The sequence below is a fragment of the Ranitomeya imitator genome, chromosome 2 (assembly GCF_032444005.1).
Source record: "Ranitomeya imitator isolate aRanImi1 chromosome 2, aRanImi1.pri, whole genome shotgun sequence".
NCBI classification, from domain to species: Eukaryota; Metazoa; Chordata; class Amphibia; order Anura; family Dendrobatidae; genus Ranitomeya; species Ranitomeya imitator.
The window spans coordinates 785,298,322-785,317,183 of NC_091283.1; the positions used below are offsets into that span (position 1 = coordinate 785,298,322).

The 18,862-nt window shown below is 40.1% G+C and overlaps 1 protein-coding gene across 3 annotated transcripts in view; it reads right to left on the reverse strand.

Annotated features, from left to right (window-relative positions):
• Positions 1-6,560: 6,560 nt before the first annotated feature.
• SLC16A9 (solute carrier family 16 member 9) overlaps positions 6,561-18,862 on the reverse strand; it is a 34,742-nt gene continuing 22,440 nt past the window's right edge. For all 3 annotated transcript variants that reach the window (XM_069753568.1, XM_069753566.1, XM_069753569.1), the window contains exons 4-7: positions 16,491-16,634; positions 15,242-15,337; positions 11,774-12,658; positions 6,561-10,125 (exon numbers count right to left, since the gene is read on the reverse strand). In XM_069753568.1, the coding sequence (XP_069609669.1) occupies positions 9,947-10,125; positions 11,774-12,658; positions 15,242-15,337; positions 16,491-16,634 (1,304 nt within the window). In that variant the 3' untranslated portion in view covers positions 6,561-9,946. The remainder of the gene's footprint in view (positions 10,126-11,773; positions 12,659-15,241; positions 15,338-16,490; positions 16,635-18,862) is intronic.

The window sequence follows — 18,862 nt, forward strand, 5'->3', positions numbered from 1 at the left end:
GTGTAGAGCATGATATGGGATCCATTATTCTATATAGAGCAATATATGAGGTCAATTATACCATGGGCTCCATGGTTGTGGGGAAAATACCACTACCAGTGAGTAGCTAAGACTTTATTCGGTCTCCCATGACAGCACCATGAGAGGATTACAGAGAGGTAAGAAATTTACTACAGCCTGAAGCATCCTTAACCCAAATGTGAGATTGGAAGAGGCACCAATATTCAGCCTATAATGTTTATAAAAGGTGGAAGGGGAAGACCATGTAGCTGCCTTACATATCTGCTCGATCGAGACCTCCAATCTTTCCGCCAAGGATTCTACCATGGCCCGTGTGGAGTGAGCCTTCAGACCTTCTAGTGCTGTCTTGCCACTTGACGTATAAGCTAATCATATAGCCTCCCTAATCCATCTAGCTAAAGTGCTTCTTGACATCTTAAGACCCTTTCTAGCCCCCTGGAAGGACATGAATAAGGAATTATCCTTTTTCCAAGGATCAGTGATTGGCAAGTACTCTAACAGGCACCTCCTGACTTCAAGTGGATAAAGATTCAATTCCTTCTGGTTCTTAGGATTGGGAAGGAAGGAAGGGATAACTTTTTCCTGCAGCCTATGGAATTTGGAGGCCACTTTTGGTAAGTAAGATGGATATGGTTTTAGGATAACCCTATCCTCCATGAACTGGGTATATGGTGGTACCCTAGAAAGAGCCTGAATATAATTCACCCTGCGAGCAGATGTTAATGCTACCAGGAGGGCTACTTTAAGGGAAAGCACCTTACATGGGACTGACTCAATGGGTTCAAAAAGGGAACCTGTCATAGCTGTCAGGGATGGGCATAGATCTAGTTGACACCTTAATAAATGTAGCTATCCAGTAATTACCCGCGCAATCACAGCTAACCAATCTGGACCTTGAGAGTACTTGTAGATAGACCCATCTAAAGCCTTTTCTGAAGGAACTCCAGTATCCTATTTGACCTCCCCCGATCTTAAAATCTGAGGTAGACAAAAACCTTTTCCAGGTCCTGTCTTAAATTTTGGTCGTGGCCACTTTCCTACTCTTTACAAGAGTGGCTATCAAATTAGGAGAAAACCCTCTTTTCCTCAACAATGACATTTCAAATTCCATGCCGTCAGGTGAAGCCCGGCAACTCATGGATGGCAGACTGGCACCTGGGAGAGGAGATCCGGGAGCTCCGGTAGCACCCATTGCTCGGTGACCGACATGGTCCTCAGCCATGAAAACCATGCCCTTCTGGGCCAAAAGGGGGCAACCACAATGATCCGTTCCCTGTCTTCTCTGACCTTTCTCACTACCAGCGGCAACAGAGCTAAGGGGGGAAGCATAAGCTAGCTTGAAATTCCATCTAATCAGGAAGACATCCACCACCAGTGGCTTTTCTCTGGGGTTGAGAGAGCAGAACTGCTTCACCTTACTGTTCTTTTTGGTGGTGGTGAAGAGGTCTATGTCCAGACAATCCCACATCCGCACAATCTGCTCGAAGATGAAACTATTCACTCTACCTGTCTGAGTTGGTTGCAGCTCAAAAAGTCTGCTCTGATATTTTCTTTTACTCTTATGTGAAGAGCAGTCAGTGATAGAAAATGGTTCTCCGCTACTTGACACAATCAATCCTTGGTGGTTAATGTAGGCCACTGTCACCTGATTGTCAGAGAGGATCCTGACATGATGACCCTGTAGGGATATAAGGAGCCTTCTTATTGCTAGCTCCACTGCCATCAGTTCCTTCAGGTTAGATGAGTTATCTAGCTGTTCTCCCTTCCAAATTCCCTGGACCATGACCTCACTCAGATGAGCCCCCCAACCTGTAGGGCAAGCATCATTAGTAACTACCTGAGATATCTGATTTACCCCGGAAACCGCTTTGGATAAATTAATCCGGTATAACCACCACGTCAGAGACTGCAAAGAAGCTGGGGATAAAATCATTAACCCATCCAGGTACCCCATGAGGGATCTGTCATTAAGCAAGATGTCCAACTGTAAGGCTCTTGTATGAATTTGAGCCCATGGGACTGCTGGTATGCAGGAGGTTAATGACCCTGACAGGGACATCGCCTTTCTAAAGGACATAGAGGGACTGTTTAACACTCTCACCACCTGATGTTGAATGTTATCTAATTTACTAGCTCCTGAATCTCTGAGTCTATAATTAGCCCTAGGAACTCCTGCACCTTTAGGTGTTCTAGGCGCGATTTTTGATATGTTATATAGCCACCCCAAGTGTTCCAAGGTGGCCATTATTTCTTTTACTTACGTCGAGCAATGATTAGTCGACCTGCCTACAATAAGAAAATCATCCAGGTAGGGAAGAATCAAGGCATTGGTTTCACGTAGCTGAGCCATAACCTCTGCTACCACTTTCGTGAAGTTCCGAGGAGCAATGGCCAAACCAAAGGGGAGAGTTCTAAATTGCCACTGCTGCTGCTGCTGTACAGGATCCTGTTCCTGCTGCATGACTCCATTCTTTTAGAACAAGGATTAGGCCCAGAAGCAAGGATGTCTGTGCAGGTGCCCTTTTTAAACTCTGGGCACGCCCCCATCCAGTACCCCAGATATCCGGATCAGCAGGTGACCTGGTCTCATCCCAAGATCTCACCAGCCGTGCCCCCCCCAGATGTGACACCGCCGACAGATCCGGATGCATCACAGGGCCCAGACATGTCACCACGGCACCCCCTAGCCATGTCACCATGGCGTTCCCCAGCCGTGTCATCAGGGCTCGTCCGGCCGTGTCTCCCAGTAGCCCCCTGGTCACATCATCAGGGCCTGCCCCAGCTGCGTCACCAGGGCCTGCCCCAAGCGAATCACCAGGAAGCCCCCTGGCTGCATCATCAGGGCCCGCCCCTGCCGCATCATCAAGGCTCGCCCTGGCCACGTCATCAGGACACGCCCTCGGCCACCTCACGTGGCACCACACCAAACACATCACAGGGAGCCCTCGGACGCACACCAGGACCCGTCCCACGACATCATTGCCGGATGCTCAAGAGTGAGCCATGCAGCTGGCAAGATCCAGGCATACTCATCTGTCTTTAGGCGCCAACCATCCAGAGCTGGACACTGCTCCACCTGCTCTGTTCACTACCGTGTGATCTACCATGGACCCACTGTGGCGCTTCCAGGGACCCCGCACCGGCCGAGGCAAGGGACCCCCGCTGCCTGAACTGACTGGCCGGACCTGGGAATCTGATTAATCTTCTACCTTCAGAGGTATGTCTGAAGAGGTTCACCCATCAAGGACAGGAAACCAACTGATGCATGGAAGAGGTGTCGCCCTTTTATGTCTGTAGGTTTCCTGCCCTTGAAGGGTGGATCCCCTCTCTCATGGTGCTGTCATGGGAGACAGAATAAAGCCACATGTACATAATGTATCCTGTCCTCTGAGAATTCCTGTTGAGTATTCTTAAAATAATTTATTGTAATTATGGTGTATAGATTTGTTTTTATCATTTTGTACACGAATCCCGTATTATTTTTAGTTTGTGTTTGATGACATTGAAGGGACAGGGGCCCAAACATATTTCTTGCACTGGGACCACTGTGCACTGATAACGAACAAACTCTAATGTATAAAAAAATATTTTATTTGCAACTAGATTATGAAAACCAATAAAGTAACATCATGTTTCCAACATACAAATTGGGAATTCTCAAAGTTTGAAATTTTTTTTACAATTCAGGATGGAATGTGATAAATATATGAAAACATTACACTCAGGAATTCCTTCAAAACACTTTTTCATTCATAGATACAAATAGACAGTGGACAATCTTGGTCGGTTAGATTATGAAAAAAACAATGATAATGTAAACACTACATATACCATACAAGACAACCCAATAGAAAAAATACAGATCCACACAGATGGAGATAATCTTGAGGATTTAAGTCAGGGGTCCCCAACTCCAGGCCTCGAGGGCCGCAACAGTGCAGGTTTTCAGGATTTCTTTAGTATTGCATCGGTGGTAATGTGATCATCTGCACAGGTGATGATTCCAACCCCTGTGCAATACTAAGGAAATCCTGAAAACCTGCACTGTTGGCGGCCCTCGAGGCCTGGAGTTGGGGACCACTGATTTAAGTGATAAGAAAAACATGAATTTATTACTCTGAAGGACTGTTAGCTATTTTGGAAACAGTGGCATACATTAGGTTGCAAGTGACAAGGGTAAGGCAAATAACTTGCACACATGACCCGTGGACCATTAACACCGTAATGACTGCCAATATGTCCTTTTACTGACCTGATATATGAGAGAATAGCCTCACCATACAGGTGACAATACAGCAGCTGTCTGCTGTCCACTATACACGATCAGTGTTGGAACCAACTATGGTCCTTTAACCCCTTAGATACTGCTGTCAATAGTGACTACGGCATCTAGATGGTTAACAGAGTGTGGAGGCTCCCTCTTTAACCCCATCGGCACCCCAAGATCAGGATTGTGTGGTCCTGATGTTTGCCATTGCAATTCACGGCCAAATACAGGCCTTACAGTCTGCCAACTATAGCGGCCTGTTTAGAAGTTATCCACATTTAGTTGGTAAAAATACTTTTTCATTCCTGTCATGCCACTTTGCATTAATTCCTGAAAATCACCTGAAGGGTAAATAAACTACCTAACAGCAGTTTTCAATGTCGGGAGGGCTGTTTTTAAAATGGCATTACCATTGGAGGTTTTCCAATATATAGGACCCCCAAAGTCACTTCAAACCTGAATAAGTCCTTCAAAAAAATAAATTTTGTGAGTTCCTTGAAATTTTTTAAAAATTGCAAATTTTTTTTTACATTTTTGTCAAATTGTTGATATTTTTTATAAATAAACATATCGACTTAAATTTACCATTATTATAATATAATAAATTATAATATAGCACAAAAAAACAATCTCAAAATCATTGGGATTTGTTGAAGTGGTCCAGAGTTATTACCACATAAAGTGACACCAGTCAGATTTTAAAAAAACGTGGACCGGTCACTAAGGGGTTAACACTCCCAAGTCCCTTTAACCTGTCCAGTATTGGAACCTCTCCCACCCCCAAGCACATCTTGAATTTTAAGAAAATACTGATGTAATTAAACTAATATGCAGTTAATGCTCATATATTCAACCCATTCTGCCCCAAGATTGTAACCTTCATCCTCGTGTAATCGAGCCTTAAGTGGGCCCCATCCAACCCCTCCTCAGATTGTAATCTTCATCCTGAGGAGGTCCGGCATAGTAATAGTAATACCTTATTGATAACAGGTAGTTTAACTGCTGGGACCACAAGTGATCCTGAGAACTTGGGAACTGAGACTCTGAGGAACCCTGTCTTGAATGAAATGGAGGTGTGTATGATCAACTCTCTGCTCTATTCATTGTCTATGAGAGAGCTGGTGAGAGTCGAGTAAAATGTTCATCTAATTTTTTGCAGTCTCTAAGACATTCAATAGAGCAGAAGTCAAGCATGGGCACATCAGTTGCATTTAATTCATAGCTCTGCAAAGTCTGACTCATGAGTTTCAGTGCTCTGATCTTGGCTTCACTGGTGGTTCTACCAATCAGATACTTATACTAGGAGAATTTAGCTTACGCCCCCACCAACCCCAAACATAAACTTCTTTTTCTCCACTGGAAGGTAGTACTGCTACTTGAAACAATCAACTTTATTTTGGTCTCAGTATGTTTAGTAGTTGGGCATTGTTATGCATATGCTGCTCATCTTCGCTGTCATCTCTGTCACTGCCTATGCAGAGCGCAGCAGCTGAGATTAATCTAGTATCAGCTGCTGTTCTCTGCTGAGGCAGGCAGCGACCAAGATGATAGAGGCGCTAAGCAGCACATGCATAACACACTAAGACCATGTTTACAATAAAGTTAATCCTTTCGGCAGCAGTCCCATACACTGACTGATGCTCAAAGAAAATGTGATGCTTGTTATTCAATAAGTGTGGAGAAGATTACCCAGCTGGATAATGGCAGCTCCAGCCATGAGATGGAATGTTTGTGACCACGGGGAAGTGTAGGAGCAGGGCCACGATGTAATTTGTAATTTCCCCTGTGGCCCCCCCACGCCACACCTATGTTTGGAAATACCATTGATTCTGCTTCCTATCCAGATACAGCTAATTTCTGCATTAAATCACCTGCCAAATATCTATTGCCTGTGAGCATCTCAGCCTTAGGGCTCATACTCACTTGCGAGAAACTCGGATGAGTCTCGGATGTTAATTCCCGGCACTGCACCTGGCACTCAGGAGCGGAGCGTGCGGCTGCATGTATTGCTATGCGGCCGCACGCTCCGATCTGAGTGCCGGCAGCAACGCCGGGTACGGTATTGCCCTGCGAGACTCATCCGAGTTTCTCCCAAGTGAGTATGAGCCCTAAGACTTCCTAGTTTTACCTGCTTCTTGGAAAACAGTTTATTCAAAGCCTACGTAAACTTTTGCAATAATGGATTGTGTATATTGATTTATTTAACCATTTTGTGTATACTCTATGTTTCTCTGCATAAAAACAAAGATAGAAACCTTGAAATCACGTGTAGTCAAGTTCCTCAGCCCATTTTTATTATTAACCTGTAGAAGGTAGAGAAGGGAACAAATACCAAACACATAATTGCTGGTTCAGACTACAAACATTGTATGACTGTAGAAAAATACAAAATAAGAAGGAAAATGATTGGATCACTAAAGGACTGCCTGATTCTCGGATCCAGAGTTCCAGGTAAAAAGGGATGCACCCATAACAGATCCAAGCTGGTTTCTGAAACAGAGTTGTGTCTAGGAATCGAAAGGAACTAAAATAACATCCTTATTCCATAAACATTTAAAACATGGTGAAATTAAGCAGGAAAAATGGGAAAGAAAAGAGGGTTATACAATCACATTAAAGGGTGACGCGTTTTGAAACAGAAGGGTTCTTAATGATAGCCTCACCCTCTAATATAATGTGTCACCCTCTAATATTATTTATTACCCTCTTTTCCTTCCCATTGTTCCTCTTTAATTTTTCACCATGTTTTTACTCTTTTTTAGAATAAAGATGCTGTTTTCATTCCCTGGGATAGCTGGACACAACTCTACTAATTTCAGTATAGTATGACTGTAACCATAGAGATATATACACTGAGGAGCAAAAGGGTAACAATGTTTTGAACTTTTTACTTTCAGGCTTCACCCACTACTGCTATGAGCGTGAGACTACCATCATTCTATAGACGATCATCTTTGCCATATCATGCATACATTTAACTTGCAACTATTTAGCATATGATTAGTTATGCAGATTCTTGTCATGTCACTGCAGTGTTATCGTTTTGTTTCTAAAGATCAATATATTTTTATTTATTATTTTGCTAGTATTTTGTAATTCCACCTTTGGCTTTCAAGACTGCCTGAATCCTTCTGGCTATGCTCTTGATCATATTCAAGCATGTCTCGATCGAAATCTGATCCCAGGTCTCTTCTATGCGCTACAAAAGTTGGTGCATACTGGCTGACTCACGATGTATACAGATTTTCTTTAACTCTAATCACAAGTGTTCGATCGCATAAAGTTCTGGGTCTGTGGAGGCTAATCCAGCACCTCTACTTTATTGTCATTGAACCATTTCTTTGGCAACTCAACGTATGCTTCGGGTCATTGTTCTGTTGGAACACTGTCCTCCTTTTCATACTCATAATACTCAAGTGTACAAGGCTACTCGTCTTGTAGTATACTCACATATAGCTCAGCATTGAGACCACCATTGATTCTCGTCAAGTATCCAACTCCTTTGACTGTGGAACAACCCCATATCATTAGGCTTCCACCGCCAAACTTGACAATTCCTTCAATTTCTCTATCCTCTAGCCCCATTTCCCCTTGTTTCTTCCTGACCCATCAGAGCCTAGTCTATTGGATTTCGTCTTACTTTTCGTACTTTTTTGCAAACTCCCGTCGACACTTCTTGTGACGATGTTGAAGTCAAGGCTTCCTCACTTTTTCTCTGACCACCAGAACTTCCACTGCTGCATTTGTTGCATAAGAACTGATAAACATTATGATGAGCTGACTTGTTGACTTTGATATTTTGCCTGGACGTCCACCTCTTGGCTTTGAATGGATAGACGGATGGACTTCATTTTGTATTCTTCCAACTGTCATGGCACTCACATGATGCAGTTTGGCATTTATCCTGGTTGAGAGACCGCTATTGATGAGCTGGATGATGCTGTTCCTGTTTTTTTTTTTGGTAAGTGTTCTTCATGGCTGCTCCTCGATACCAACTAGTGACCTTTCGCTTTGGAATCAGCCAAATAACACACTGAGCTATTAGGCGATGTGAAAACAGGATGTAATTTGCAGTATACAAGAAGAAAAAGATTAGTTAATTATTTGTTGAATAGTTGCAGGCCAAATTTATATATGAGATAGCCAAGATGATTGTCTAAAATAATGGTAGGCTGACATTAGAAGCAGTACTGGATGGTGAGAAATGGAGCCTGAAAGTGAAAATTTCAAAACATTGTTACCCTTTTGCTTGTCAGTGTAACTCTACATAAAAACTCCATAGATTAAATGAAAACAGATTTTGAACTTAAGTTGTTTGATTTCAGTTGGAACACATTGGAGAAAGATTGGATACAAATGAGCACATGGCCAAAATAAATGGACATTGCACATTGGAAACAGTTGTTTATTGCACATTTATTGCTAGAAATTAAAAGGGTTCTCCAAACTTATGACATTGTTGACCGATCCTTAGACTAGATCACCGGTATGAGATCATTGAGGGTATGTCCCATCGCATCCCCATGATCAGAAGGAAGAAAACATTAAATGGAGCAGAAACAGCCCAGCTCTGGTCACTCTGCATTGGACCTTACCTATAACTGCAGCTTTCCTCCTATTGAAGTAAGTTAGAACTTATTAGTGGGGGTGCAGGGTATTGGACCCCAAAGATATGATACTGATGAACTATCTGCAGGATAGATCATCAATATCACAAGCCTGGACAACCCCTTTTTGGAAAATTTGCAGCATAAATTAACAAAATGCAGATTTAGATTCAATTCAATCCAGTGAATTTCTGTGAGTGTAGATGAGACTTTATGTATCCACAACTCTGCTGCTGTAATACTGCTTGAGTAAACCCTAAGGAAGCTAAAATACATACAGTATAATACAGTCATTAGACAGTTCTGTTACAATACCATTTTCCAGTGTCACCATCCACCTAAGTCAGATTCTAGAGGAAAGATCCTCACATCGATAAAGTCACAGATGGTCGCGTTTTGGAAGATGACAAGATAACTTTACTGTTTTATGCTGACGGTAGTTCAGTTAATTTTAAACACAGCAAAAAGCAATCAAAGTCTGAAATTATGTTTGGACATGTATAAAGATTGTAAAGACGTTGGCCCCGGTCATCTTCATGAACGGTGCTCTGAAGTAAGATGCGCCAAATTTAGGGAGTACATTTTTCTTCTGCCACATGCCATTACAAGAAATGTACTAAAGTGATTGATGCCACCTTTGAGGCATATGGTATGATGGATTTGCCATCTATGCCACCTCCAAACAAAGTTCTATGCATTTTTTAAAAATTGGTGGAACTGAGTGCAACTAGCGTAAAGACACCCAAATTTGCCAATTTTTTGCACAACTGGAAATTTCGCAAACATTTTGTGACACTTCTAACAGTTTTACACCAGAATCCCGGTGAAAACTTTTATATTATTATCCATGGAAAATATGGAGTGAGATAAAACACTTGCCTGAGGAGACACCTTCTGAAATACAGCCCTGTGAGATTTAGGACTAGGTGAATACTGTATATTAATAATAATAATAATAATGTTAAAAAAAGCTCTATACAAAGCTGCATAGTATAATATTAATAACTAAATATTACAAAACTTCACAATTGTAAATTTGCAAAAAAGACATTCATACGGCTGGAGCCACAACATAAGAGTGACTCTTTGGAGAAGGTTCCAACTTTTTAGTTTGACAGTTCTTCCAAAATGGTAGTGCAACAAGTAACAAGCCTAAAGCTCCTATAATAACGCATATTCCGCAGAAATAGAAGGCTATATCATAGGACTGTGTCCAGTCAAAAAACCAACCTGAAAAAAAGAAAAAAAAGTTAATAAAATCATCTATTACTTTTTTAAGTATAAGCATTTATTAGGGAAGCGAAGCAAAATCCAGTTTTTGATAGTGCTGCAGATTAAGTATGCACAGCTCCGGATACTTCAATGGTAACGTGAGCCTGATCCCCTACAGCATTTGTGTTCTGACCTTCAGCGATGATGTGTCGTGCAGACATATGACCGCTGCAGCCAATCACAGTTGGTTAAATCATCACTGAAGGCTGATTGTACAGGAACTTGCAGGAGACCAAACCAATGGCCCATTTAGACAGACCAATGAAACCATTGAATGACCACCAATCGGCAATATACTCGGTATTGGTAATTTGTCTCCTGTTTATGTGACTGTCGATAACAATGGCAATTAGGCCAGGGTCATACAACCGTATATTCTCCCATCCGAGAAAATTATGCTAATCACACTCAGATCAGTGATCACAATGTGATCCGATTTTCTCGGATGAGGAGATGATAGATGAAAAAATTACTCCATCTTCTCCATTCTTATCAGTTCATACAAATCAGACCACACTTGGATGTCATCCGTGTGGAGTCCAATTTTTTTCCACAGACTCATTGACTTGCAGTCTGAATATTGGATGCATATCGTGAATGCTGCTTTTCCTTTTGTCAGGAAAGAAATATGTCTTGGTACCGTGTTAGCCAGTAGATAGAAAAATATTTAGAATTGAGAGTCCTCAGTGGTTGATACCTTTTAATGGCTAACTGAAAAGATGGTACGATTGCAAGCTTTCGAGACTACACAGGTCTCATCTTTGCCTGATGAAGAGACCTGTGTAGTCTCGAAAGCTTACAATTTGTTACCATCTTTTCAGTTAGCCATTAAAAGGTATCAACCACTGAGGACTCTCAATTCTAAATATTTTTCTTTTGTCAGATGCCCTTTGAGAAAAAAATCAGACATGTGCACGGCCCCATAGCTTAACATTGGTTTCGGGTGTCATCCGGTGTTTTGTTGGATCGCACTCAGGACCAAAAATACGGTCGTCTGCACAAGAATAAAAATCATCACACCCAATGAATGAACACGCTGTTTGCTCCTCGGAATATTGCCAGCCTATTCTCAAGAAAGTTAATTATTGGGTTGTCTAAATGAACCATAGGACCATAGAAGCATCAAGTGAAGGGAATGTAGTGGAATATTTTTTTTATTATTTTAGGTAATTTATGGCAGCAAATCAGCAAAAAAATCTGCACCTATGTTTACACAAAGTGGTGAGAATTTGGTTTACTTTACATCTGGACATTTTCTGCAGCAAATCCACTACATGTGAATGTTCTGCTAATGTACAGTAGAATAGGTATATCTGTTTCAATCACAAAAATTAAGTCGTGGCTGTATCAGCTGTTGGATCTCGGGTCCGGCAGTCACCTCCACGTGATGACAGGTATGTTTACCTGACGTAAGGCTGACAGCCAGCAGGATTCAGGAACTGCTGTATGCCAGGAAGAACACCGAGTCCTGACTAAGTCAATACGCTGCTGTAGAACGTATATCAGATTACAGCTATTAGTCTCAAAGCCTTTTTGCCATTGCGGATGCACGCACATTCATAGCCAAAGCCAAAGGAAAAAAAAATCTCTTGAGCTTTTGACTTACCAACCATAGGTGGTCCTAGGCAGTTTCCAATTCCAGCAAAGAACATCAGGATCCCATAGGCATGAGTGAGCTTATCCAACCCCACGGTGTTTGTTGTTACATATGGGAATATTGACCAGTTTCCAGTAAAAAATCCTATAGTACCGGCGATAACGGCCAAGGCACCATACGTCTTGGCAAATGGAACTGCAAACACTGCCAAACCTGTCACTATTAAAGTGAATACATACAGATACAATGTATTCATCCACTTAAAATCGGCAAGTATTCCTAAAACAAGCTTCCCGATTGCCATCATGAGGCCGAGGATGAACACTAGGGGAACTACCATGTCCTCGTTATCAACATTGGCACTTTTGGCTACGTCTTCCAAAAGAAAACTCGGAGGAAATCCTCCAATGTCAAATAACAAAATGTTGATGAAAAGAGCAGCAAATACTTTGTTTTTGAACAGGTTAATGGTGTCTTCCCAGTAGTCCAGGTACGTGTGGCACTTGTTCTTTACCAGCTGTTTGCAGTTGTATTTCTCCATAACTTTGCTGTTACAATTGTCTTTTATTACGTCGCACTGAGTCATCTGGGGGTAATTTTCTTGACAGCAGCAGTTCTCATTGGCTTCATCGGATTTTTCCTTTTCAAGCATCCCGATATTTTCTTCTTTCTTCTGGTCTTTTTCATGGTATATGAGGTAGGCGTCAGGAACATTTTCCAGACCAGGTTTTTCTACCGCAGCTTCAGGTAGTTTTGGTAAGGGTCTCATTAAGATGCCACATGCTAATATATTTAATGCTAATGCTCCAACAATTAGCAAACAGCCGTCCAATCCATAGACTAAAATCAGCTCCTTCTGTAAACTTGCATATATAAAGGTCCCAACGCTGGAACCTGAAAAGGACACATACAGGAATATCATCAGTCAAAATTACTACGACTAAATTCCCTACTTTACTATGCAAATGATTTGTGTTCTGCATATAAGGTCTCAATCAGACATTTATTTTTCATGCACATGTTCCTGCTGTAGCTTCTACAGATAAAACATGAACCTATTATGACACTCAAGATTTTTTTTTGCGCACATGAAAAATTGGAGATGTCTCAATAAGACCTAAAGAACAGTGTGGACCCCCAGGTCTAATGCATTGTTTATTAAATTGTGTCCTATTATTGATACATGGTTTGATATTGATATGTAATGTGTGTATATATACACACATATACACATTTTTATATATACATTTTATATACACATTTTTATATATATATATATATATATATAAAAAAAATCTCAAACTGAGAGGTCATACAATACAATCTAGAAATACACATTAGGTATTAATTTCAAACCAGAGTAATTCCCTACTGTCTATAGTTGTGACTGCAGTTGATATATATCATCCTCAGGCCCCCTAACAAAAGAGGGCCTTGAGCAATTGCCCAGTTTGCCACTTCGTTAACCCCTTCACGACCTTGGGATTTTCCGTTTATGCGTTTTTGTTATTTCTCCCCATCTTCCCAGAGCCATAACTTTTTTTATTTCTTCGTCAATAATGGCCATGTGAGTGATTCTTTTTTGCGGAACAAGTTGTACTTTTGAAGGACACCACTGATTTTACTGTACAATGTACTGAAAAACAGAAAAAAATTGCAAGTGAAGTGAAATTGCAAAAAAAGTGCAATTGCACATTTTTTGTTTTGTTTTTTTGTTACCATGTTCATTAAATGCTAAAACTGACCACCATTGTGATTCTCCAGGTCATTACGATTTTGCTGACAGCAAATATGTCTGGATTCTTTGTAATTAAGAGGTTAAAAAAATCCAAAGTTTGTAAAAAAAATAAATAAATTTCCCGAGGCCTGAAGCGTATCCATTTTTCTTGATCTAGGGCTCGGTTAGGGCTTATTTTTTACTCGCCGAGCTGATGTTTTTATTGATACCATTTTGGTGCAGACACAATCTTTTGATCGCCCATTATTGCATTTTATTGCAATGTTGGGGCAGCCAAAAAACGTAAGTCTGGCGTTTTGATTTTTTTTACTCATTACGCCGTTTAGTAGCATAGTAACATAATTATTAAGGTTGAAGCAAGACTTTAAGTCCATCTAGTTCAACCCATAGCCTAACCTAACATGCCCTAACATGTTGATCCAGAGGAAGGCAAAATAACCCATGTGGCAAAGACTAAGCTCCACATTGGGGAAAAAAATTCCTTCCCGACTCCACATACGGCAATCAGACTAGTTCCCTGGGTCAACACCCTATCAAGGAGTCTAGTATATATACCCTGTAACATTATACTTTTCCAGAAAGGTATCCAGTCCCCTCTTAAATTGAAGTAGTGAATCACTCATTACAACATCATACGGCAGAGAGTTCCATAGTCTCACTGCTCTTACAGTAAAGAATCCGCGTCTGTGATCAGATTAATTTGATTTATATTTTGATAGATCGAGCATTTTTTCATATTTCTAAAAACTTTTTTTTTACACTTTTTACTTGCTTTAATAGTCTCCATAGAAGACTTGAAGCTGTAATCTTCTGATCTGCTTCAGCCCGGCTATTTGTAGTAGAATTTCTCATCTGCTATGAGAGCCGGCAACCACAGATCCTGCAGACCCTGATTTATCATGCCGACCCATTGACGCCCCACAATCATGTGACACAGGTGCTGATGGGTGGAGCTAGTGACGCATTGCCGAAGCAATCATGGTAAATGCCGCTGTCAGAGATTGGCAGTGGCATTTAACATGCTAACAGCCACTGGTGGATTGTGATGTGTTAGGGGCACATGACAGGTGAAAACATGTCGGCTCAGCACCGGGGCCGCATCAAACAGGGGGAGACGACCTATGACGTACCTAGACATCATAGGTCGTGAAAGGGTTTAATTGTCCCTAGGACAATATAAACAACCTTCCATCCTGCCTATCTTAAAGAGGCACTCCTCCAATCAAAGTCTTTCTTAGCTCTATGTAGAAACATAAAGTCTCTTTACCCTGCATGAGTCATCACTAGAACTGCAATTCTACCTCACTGCAAGTCCCTGGCAGGAAGGAGGAATAGAGCAGCTTGATCAGGAGTTGAAGAGGGAGGGGAGCTGGGCTGCCATGGTCTTTGCAATAATGTATAGAACTGTAGTTCTAATGATGACTCATGCATGGAAAAGGGACTTCCTGTTTCTACATAGAGCTAGTCTGCTTTTAATCATGCGATATAATAGCCGTAATGGGAAAAAAAATAATTAACTGGGAAGAAGGGCAAAATGAGCAATTGTAAGTACACAGCGCTGATGACTGTAATATATTAAGAGGATACAAACTTTGGAGTTGTTTAACTATTGGTAAAGTGAAGGAGAAAACAGTTATACACTGTGGTGAAATATATACTGTACTTTGTAACACAAGTAATACTGAAAAAGAAATGAAAATATACATATATTAAAAACACATTGGATACAAGTGAGCTACCTGTTGAGACGATCCCAAGTGCAAGTCCTCTCCGTTTTTCGAAGTACTGACAGGTGACAGTCACGGTGGCTGTGTACAGTAACCCACATCCAAAACCTAAAGTTAAAAAAAGCACTTTGTTATTTAGAGGCTATTTATGTCCACAATATAGAAAAATCACATTGTTGCAAGAATTTCCCTGGTACATTATAAAACAAATATTCTGTGCAAGAAGTTTTAGCAGCCCATGGACATCGGAAAGGCTTAAACCAACAGCTATTACCGCTTGTGCTGGATAAACAAGTTACAAAAGCAGAGGGAGCTAGGGAAATAAGGGAGTTAATGGAGAAATGTGCAGGGGCAGCTGACTCATAATGACATCCTCCAGATCTGCAATGTTGCTACCAGATAGTGATACATCTTTATTTTTTGCTAACCTGTTTTTATTTTATTGTCATTCATTTTTTTTTCTATTTTCTCTACGCGATTATGAAGACAGTCATTTTGCCTCAGTTGACAATAGAGAAGCTCTGACACTTTAACTTTTATGGGAGAGTTTAATAGGCATGCTCTGTGATCTGTGCAGAGGTCATTGTGCAGGGAGGGGGAGGAGATGAACTGTGACTCCGCCGCCTACTATGAATTATGGTATGTGATACAATAGTTATATATATATATATATATATATATATATATAGTGGTATTATCTTTCATTGTAATACTTCCTGTGATGATAATTAAATAGTTGCAGAAAAGTATTCACTACAGAACAAGAAGTTGCAGCCAAACGTTAGGCTTAGAGGTCAGAGTGAAAACTACAAGATTTTAGATCTTAATAAAAAAAAAAACATTTAAAAAAATGATTCTTAACATAAAAACTTGATTTAAACAGTAGATAATTTCCCTTTGACCTTTAATAGTGTGTACTGTTCTCTTTTTAAAAACAGTTTCTTATAAAAAAAAAAATTACCAAATTTCCAAAAAGTTTGTTAAACTTATTTAAGTAAATTGTACATACAAATACAAGTTGTGTCACTATTTTCACTAAAGACTTCTTTTATCAATGGTATTTTTAATAAAAAAGACAATTTTCCTGACAGTAGACATGGAACAATTACACCTGGAACTTCATTGTTCACAGACATTACATTCAAGGAGAATAACCTAGAACCTACTACGGTAATTAACATATGATTCATTCATGGAACTGAATTACGGTACCTCTTGAGCATGAGACATAAGAATAAACTGACGCAAATAATTCACTTACCAACCATAATTCCATATGAGAAATACAAGAAGTAGACATTAGGTGCAAAGCTGCTTAGAATTAGGCCTCCAGCCACCAAGAAGCTGCTGAAAATGGTGACAGGACGAGCGCCAAAAGAAGAGACACTTGCACTACACAAAGGACCTGGAGGGGGACAAATATATCAGTGCTTCTGTTCTTGAAAAATAGAATGGAAATTCATATATATCAAAATATAAAAAGAACCCATATACTTCTGTTAGAGGATGGGACATTACTGACTATTTGGTCCCCTGGATACTTAGATAAGCTTTTCAGAAGTTCTCCCTTCCATTTTTTACATATTTTTTTTACCTAGAATACACCCTCTAATCCATTTATTCCTATCCCCCATTTCAGCTCATATTTTAACCTCTTTTTAATTCCAAGCTTCAAACCTCTTTCAAGCTTTCCATCTTAACTCCTGAAGCCTTCCTTTAGACTTTAGCTTGATCTATGCCTTTTTTTTATAGGAGATTGTAAAATAAGGCCTGGTTAAACAAGTTCAATGTCCCTACATAGTTATTATAGTAGCATCCTTATGTCTGGACCAGCTAGACCAGAGCTTCTGAAACTTTAAGGCTAGCCAACATTTGTGAGGCACAGTGGACAAGGAAATTTCCATAGAAGCGATCATATGTTGTACAATCCTTTCTATGGCCGCAGCTATCTATAGTTAAGCAACGTAACTGACTCAATTTGTACTTATTATAGTTTCATATTAAAATCAGCAGACAAAACAGGAAAACCGATAGAGATTATTAATTTAGGCCTGCACTACCTGTTCCATTACAAGTGGTAGGGCTCAGACATCATTTTACTGTCCGATGAGAGCCGGACATAATATTGTCTGTTTAATTAGTATTTGATGACCAGACCAAAACCAAACACGATTTGACAAAAAAGTACCCAAGATTGATTGATGTCCAGTCTAGTGGAACAAAACGATGTCTAGGTGTTAAGGCTGTAATACAGACTCCAATAATTAAACCTATTCAAATTGCTAATATTGACACTCAACATGAAATCGGCCTACAAGGTTCTAATGGGCGGGTTGGTATGTGGCTCTGCACATACTCTAGTTCAAGCTTTCCCACAGCATTCTCACTGTGATTTCAAAATTGTAATCAGCAGATTGATATGCTTCACACATGATAGATGTTATCATATTTGGTCCATTTCAGTTCTACAGTGCATGGACTTTTTTTTTTCCATATTCTCCATATTCCAAATCCAGTTTATGAAAACCTTTGGGAATCCATTATTCATTTTCAAACAGGTCAATGTATCCTCCCTTTCCTCCAAATGTAGGCTCTTATTACTTATATATTTTTATCTAAGTAGACTTTGAACTGTTAAGAAAACGGCCTCAGTTCCTTCTTAGGATTTTTGACTCTTACCTTCCAATGAGTATTTTACCGTTTATTGTTGCTCAGTGACGCTATTGATTATCTTAAATGTAAATCCATCATCTTCCTATTTAAAGTTTGCTCAATTTTCAGTAAATTAAAAAAAAATATTGGGCTATATTTTTTTGATTTACACTTGTTATCAATATTTTTTTCTTTCCATAGTGAATCTCTAAGATAGCAACTGGTCTCTAAGTTACTTGAGGTCGATAAACCCTTGATGGATTTCCTGAGGGCTGTTTCCTGTTATTACCGTTTTGTCAGCAGAACTCATAGTTCCAAGAAGTCAAAAATACTCAGATAACATATCACCTGGCACTTCTCTGTAATAAATGTGTTAGTCTAATCATATGTAATGATAGTAAAAGCAATTTGCGCAACCTTTAGCATAAGGGGACCAGATGGCGTGCGGTTAAATGGTATTCCGCTTGTTGATTCTTCACTCATGGAGACTGGGAAAAGTATAAAAAGGTGTTTGAGGAGAAAAGGTCAGATTAACTGTGTGTGATAACATAACCAGTTATGTACTTTATGTTCTTACTTGGTCATGGGAAATTACATTTCATTAATATACTTCAAAAGTCAACCACAAAATCTGCTGAATTATCACCGATATGTGTTAGAAGATGACATTGTAGGAATTTGTTGGGTCAAGCCAAAGGGTTTGTAGCTCTCTACAAATTACCCACATGATTTCAGTTATTCAAAAAACCAACACTAGATTGTAAGTAAAGTTCCATTGAGTTTCCATTGACTCACTTAAATGTTGTGTTACAGATATTCAAAAATCTCTCATCAGCACTAAAGAGTTTGGGAAACTGTACTTTTGGAATGGCCAAAATTCCCAGACCCTGAAGATGTGATCTTCTGACAAAGGTCTATGATATGTCAGAAGATCAGTGGATTTCTCTTTAAAGCCTAATGATGCAGGCTTTCACTCACATT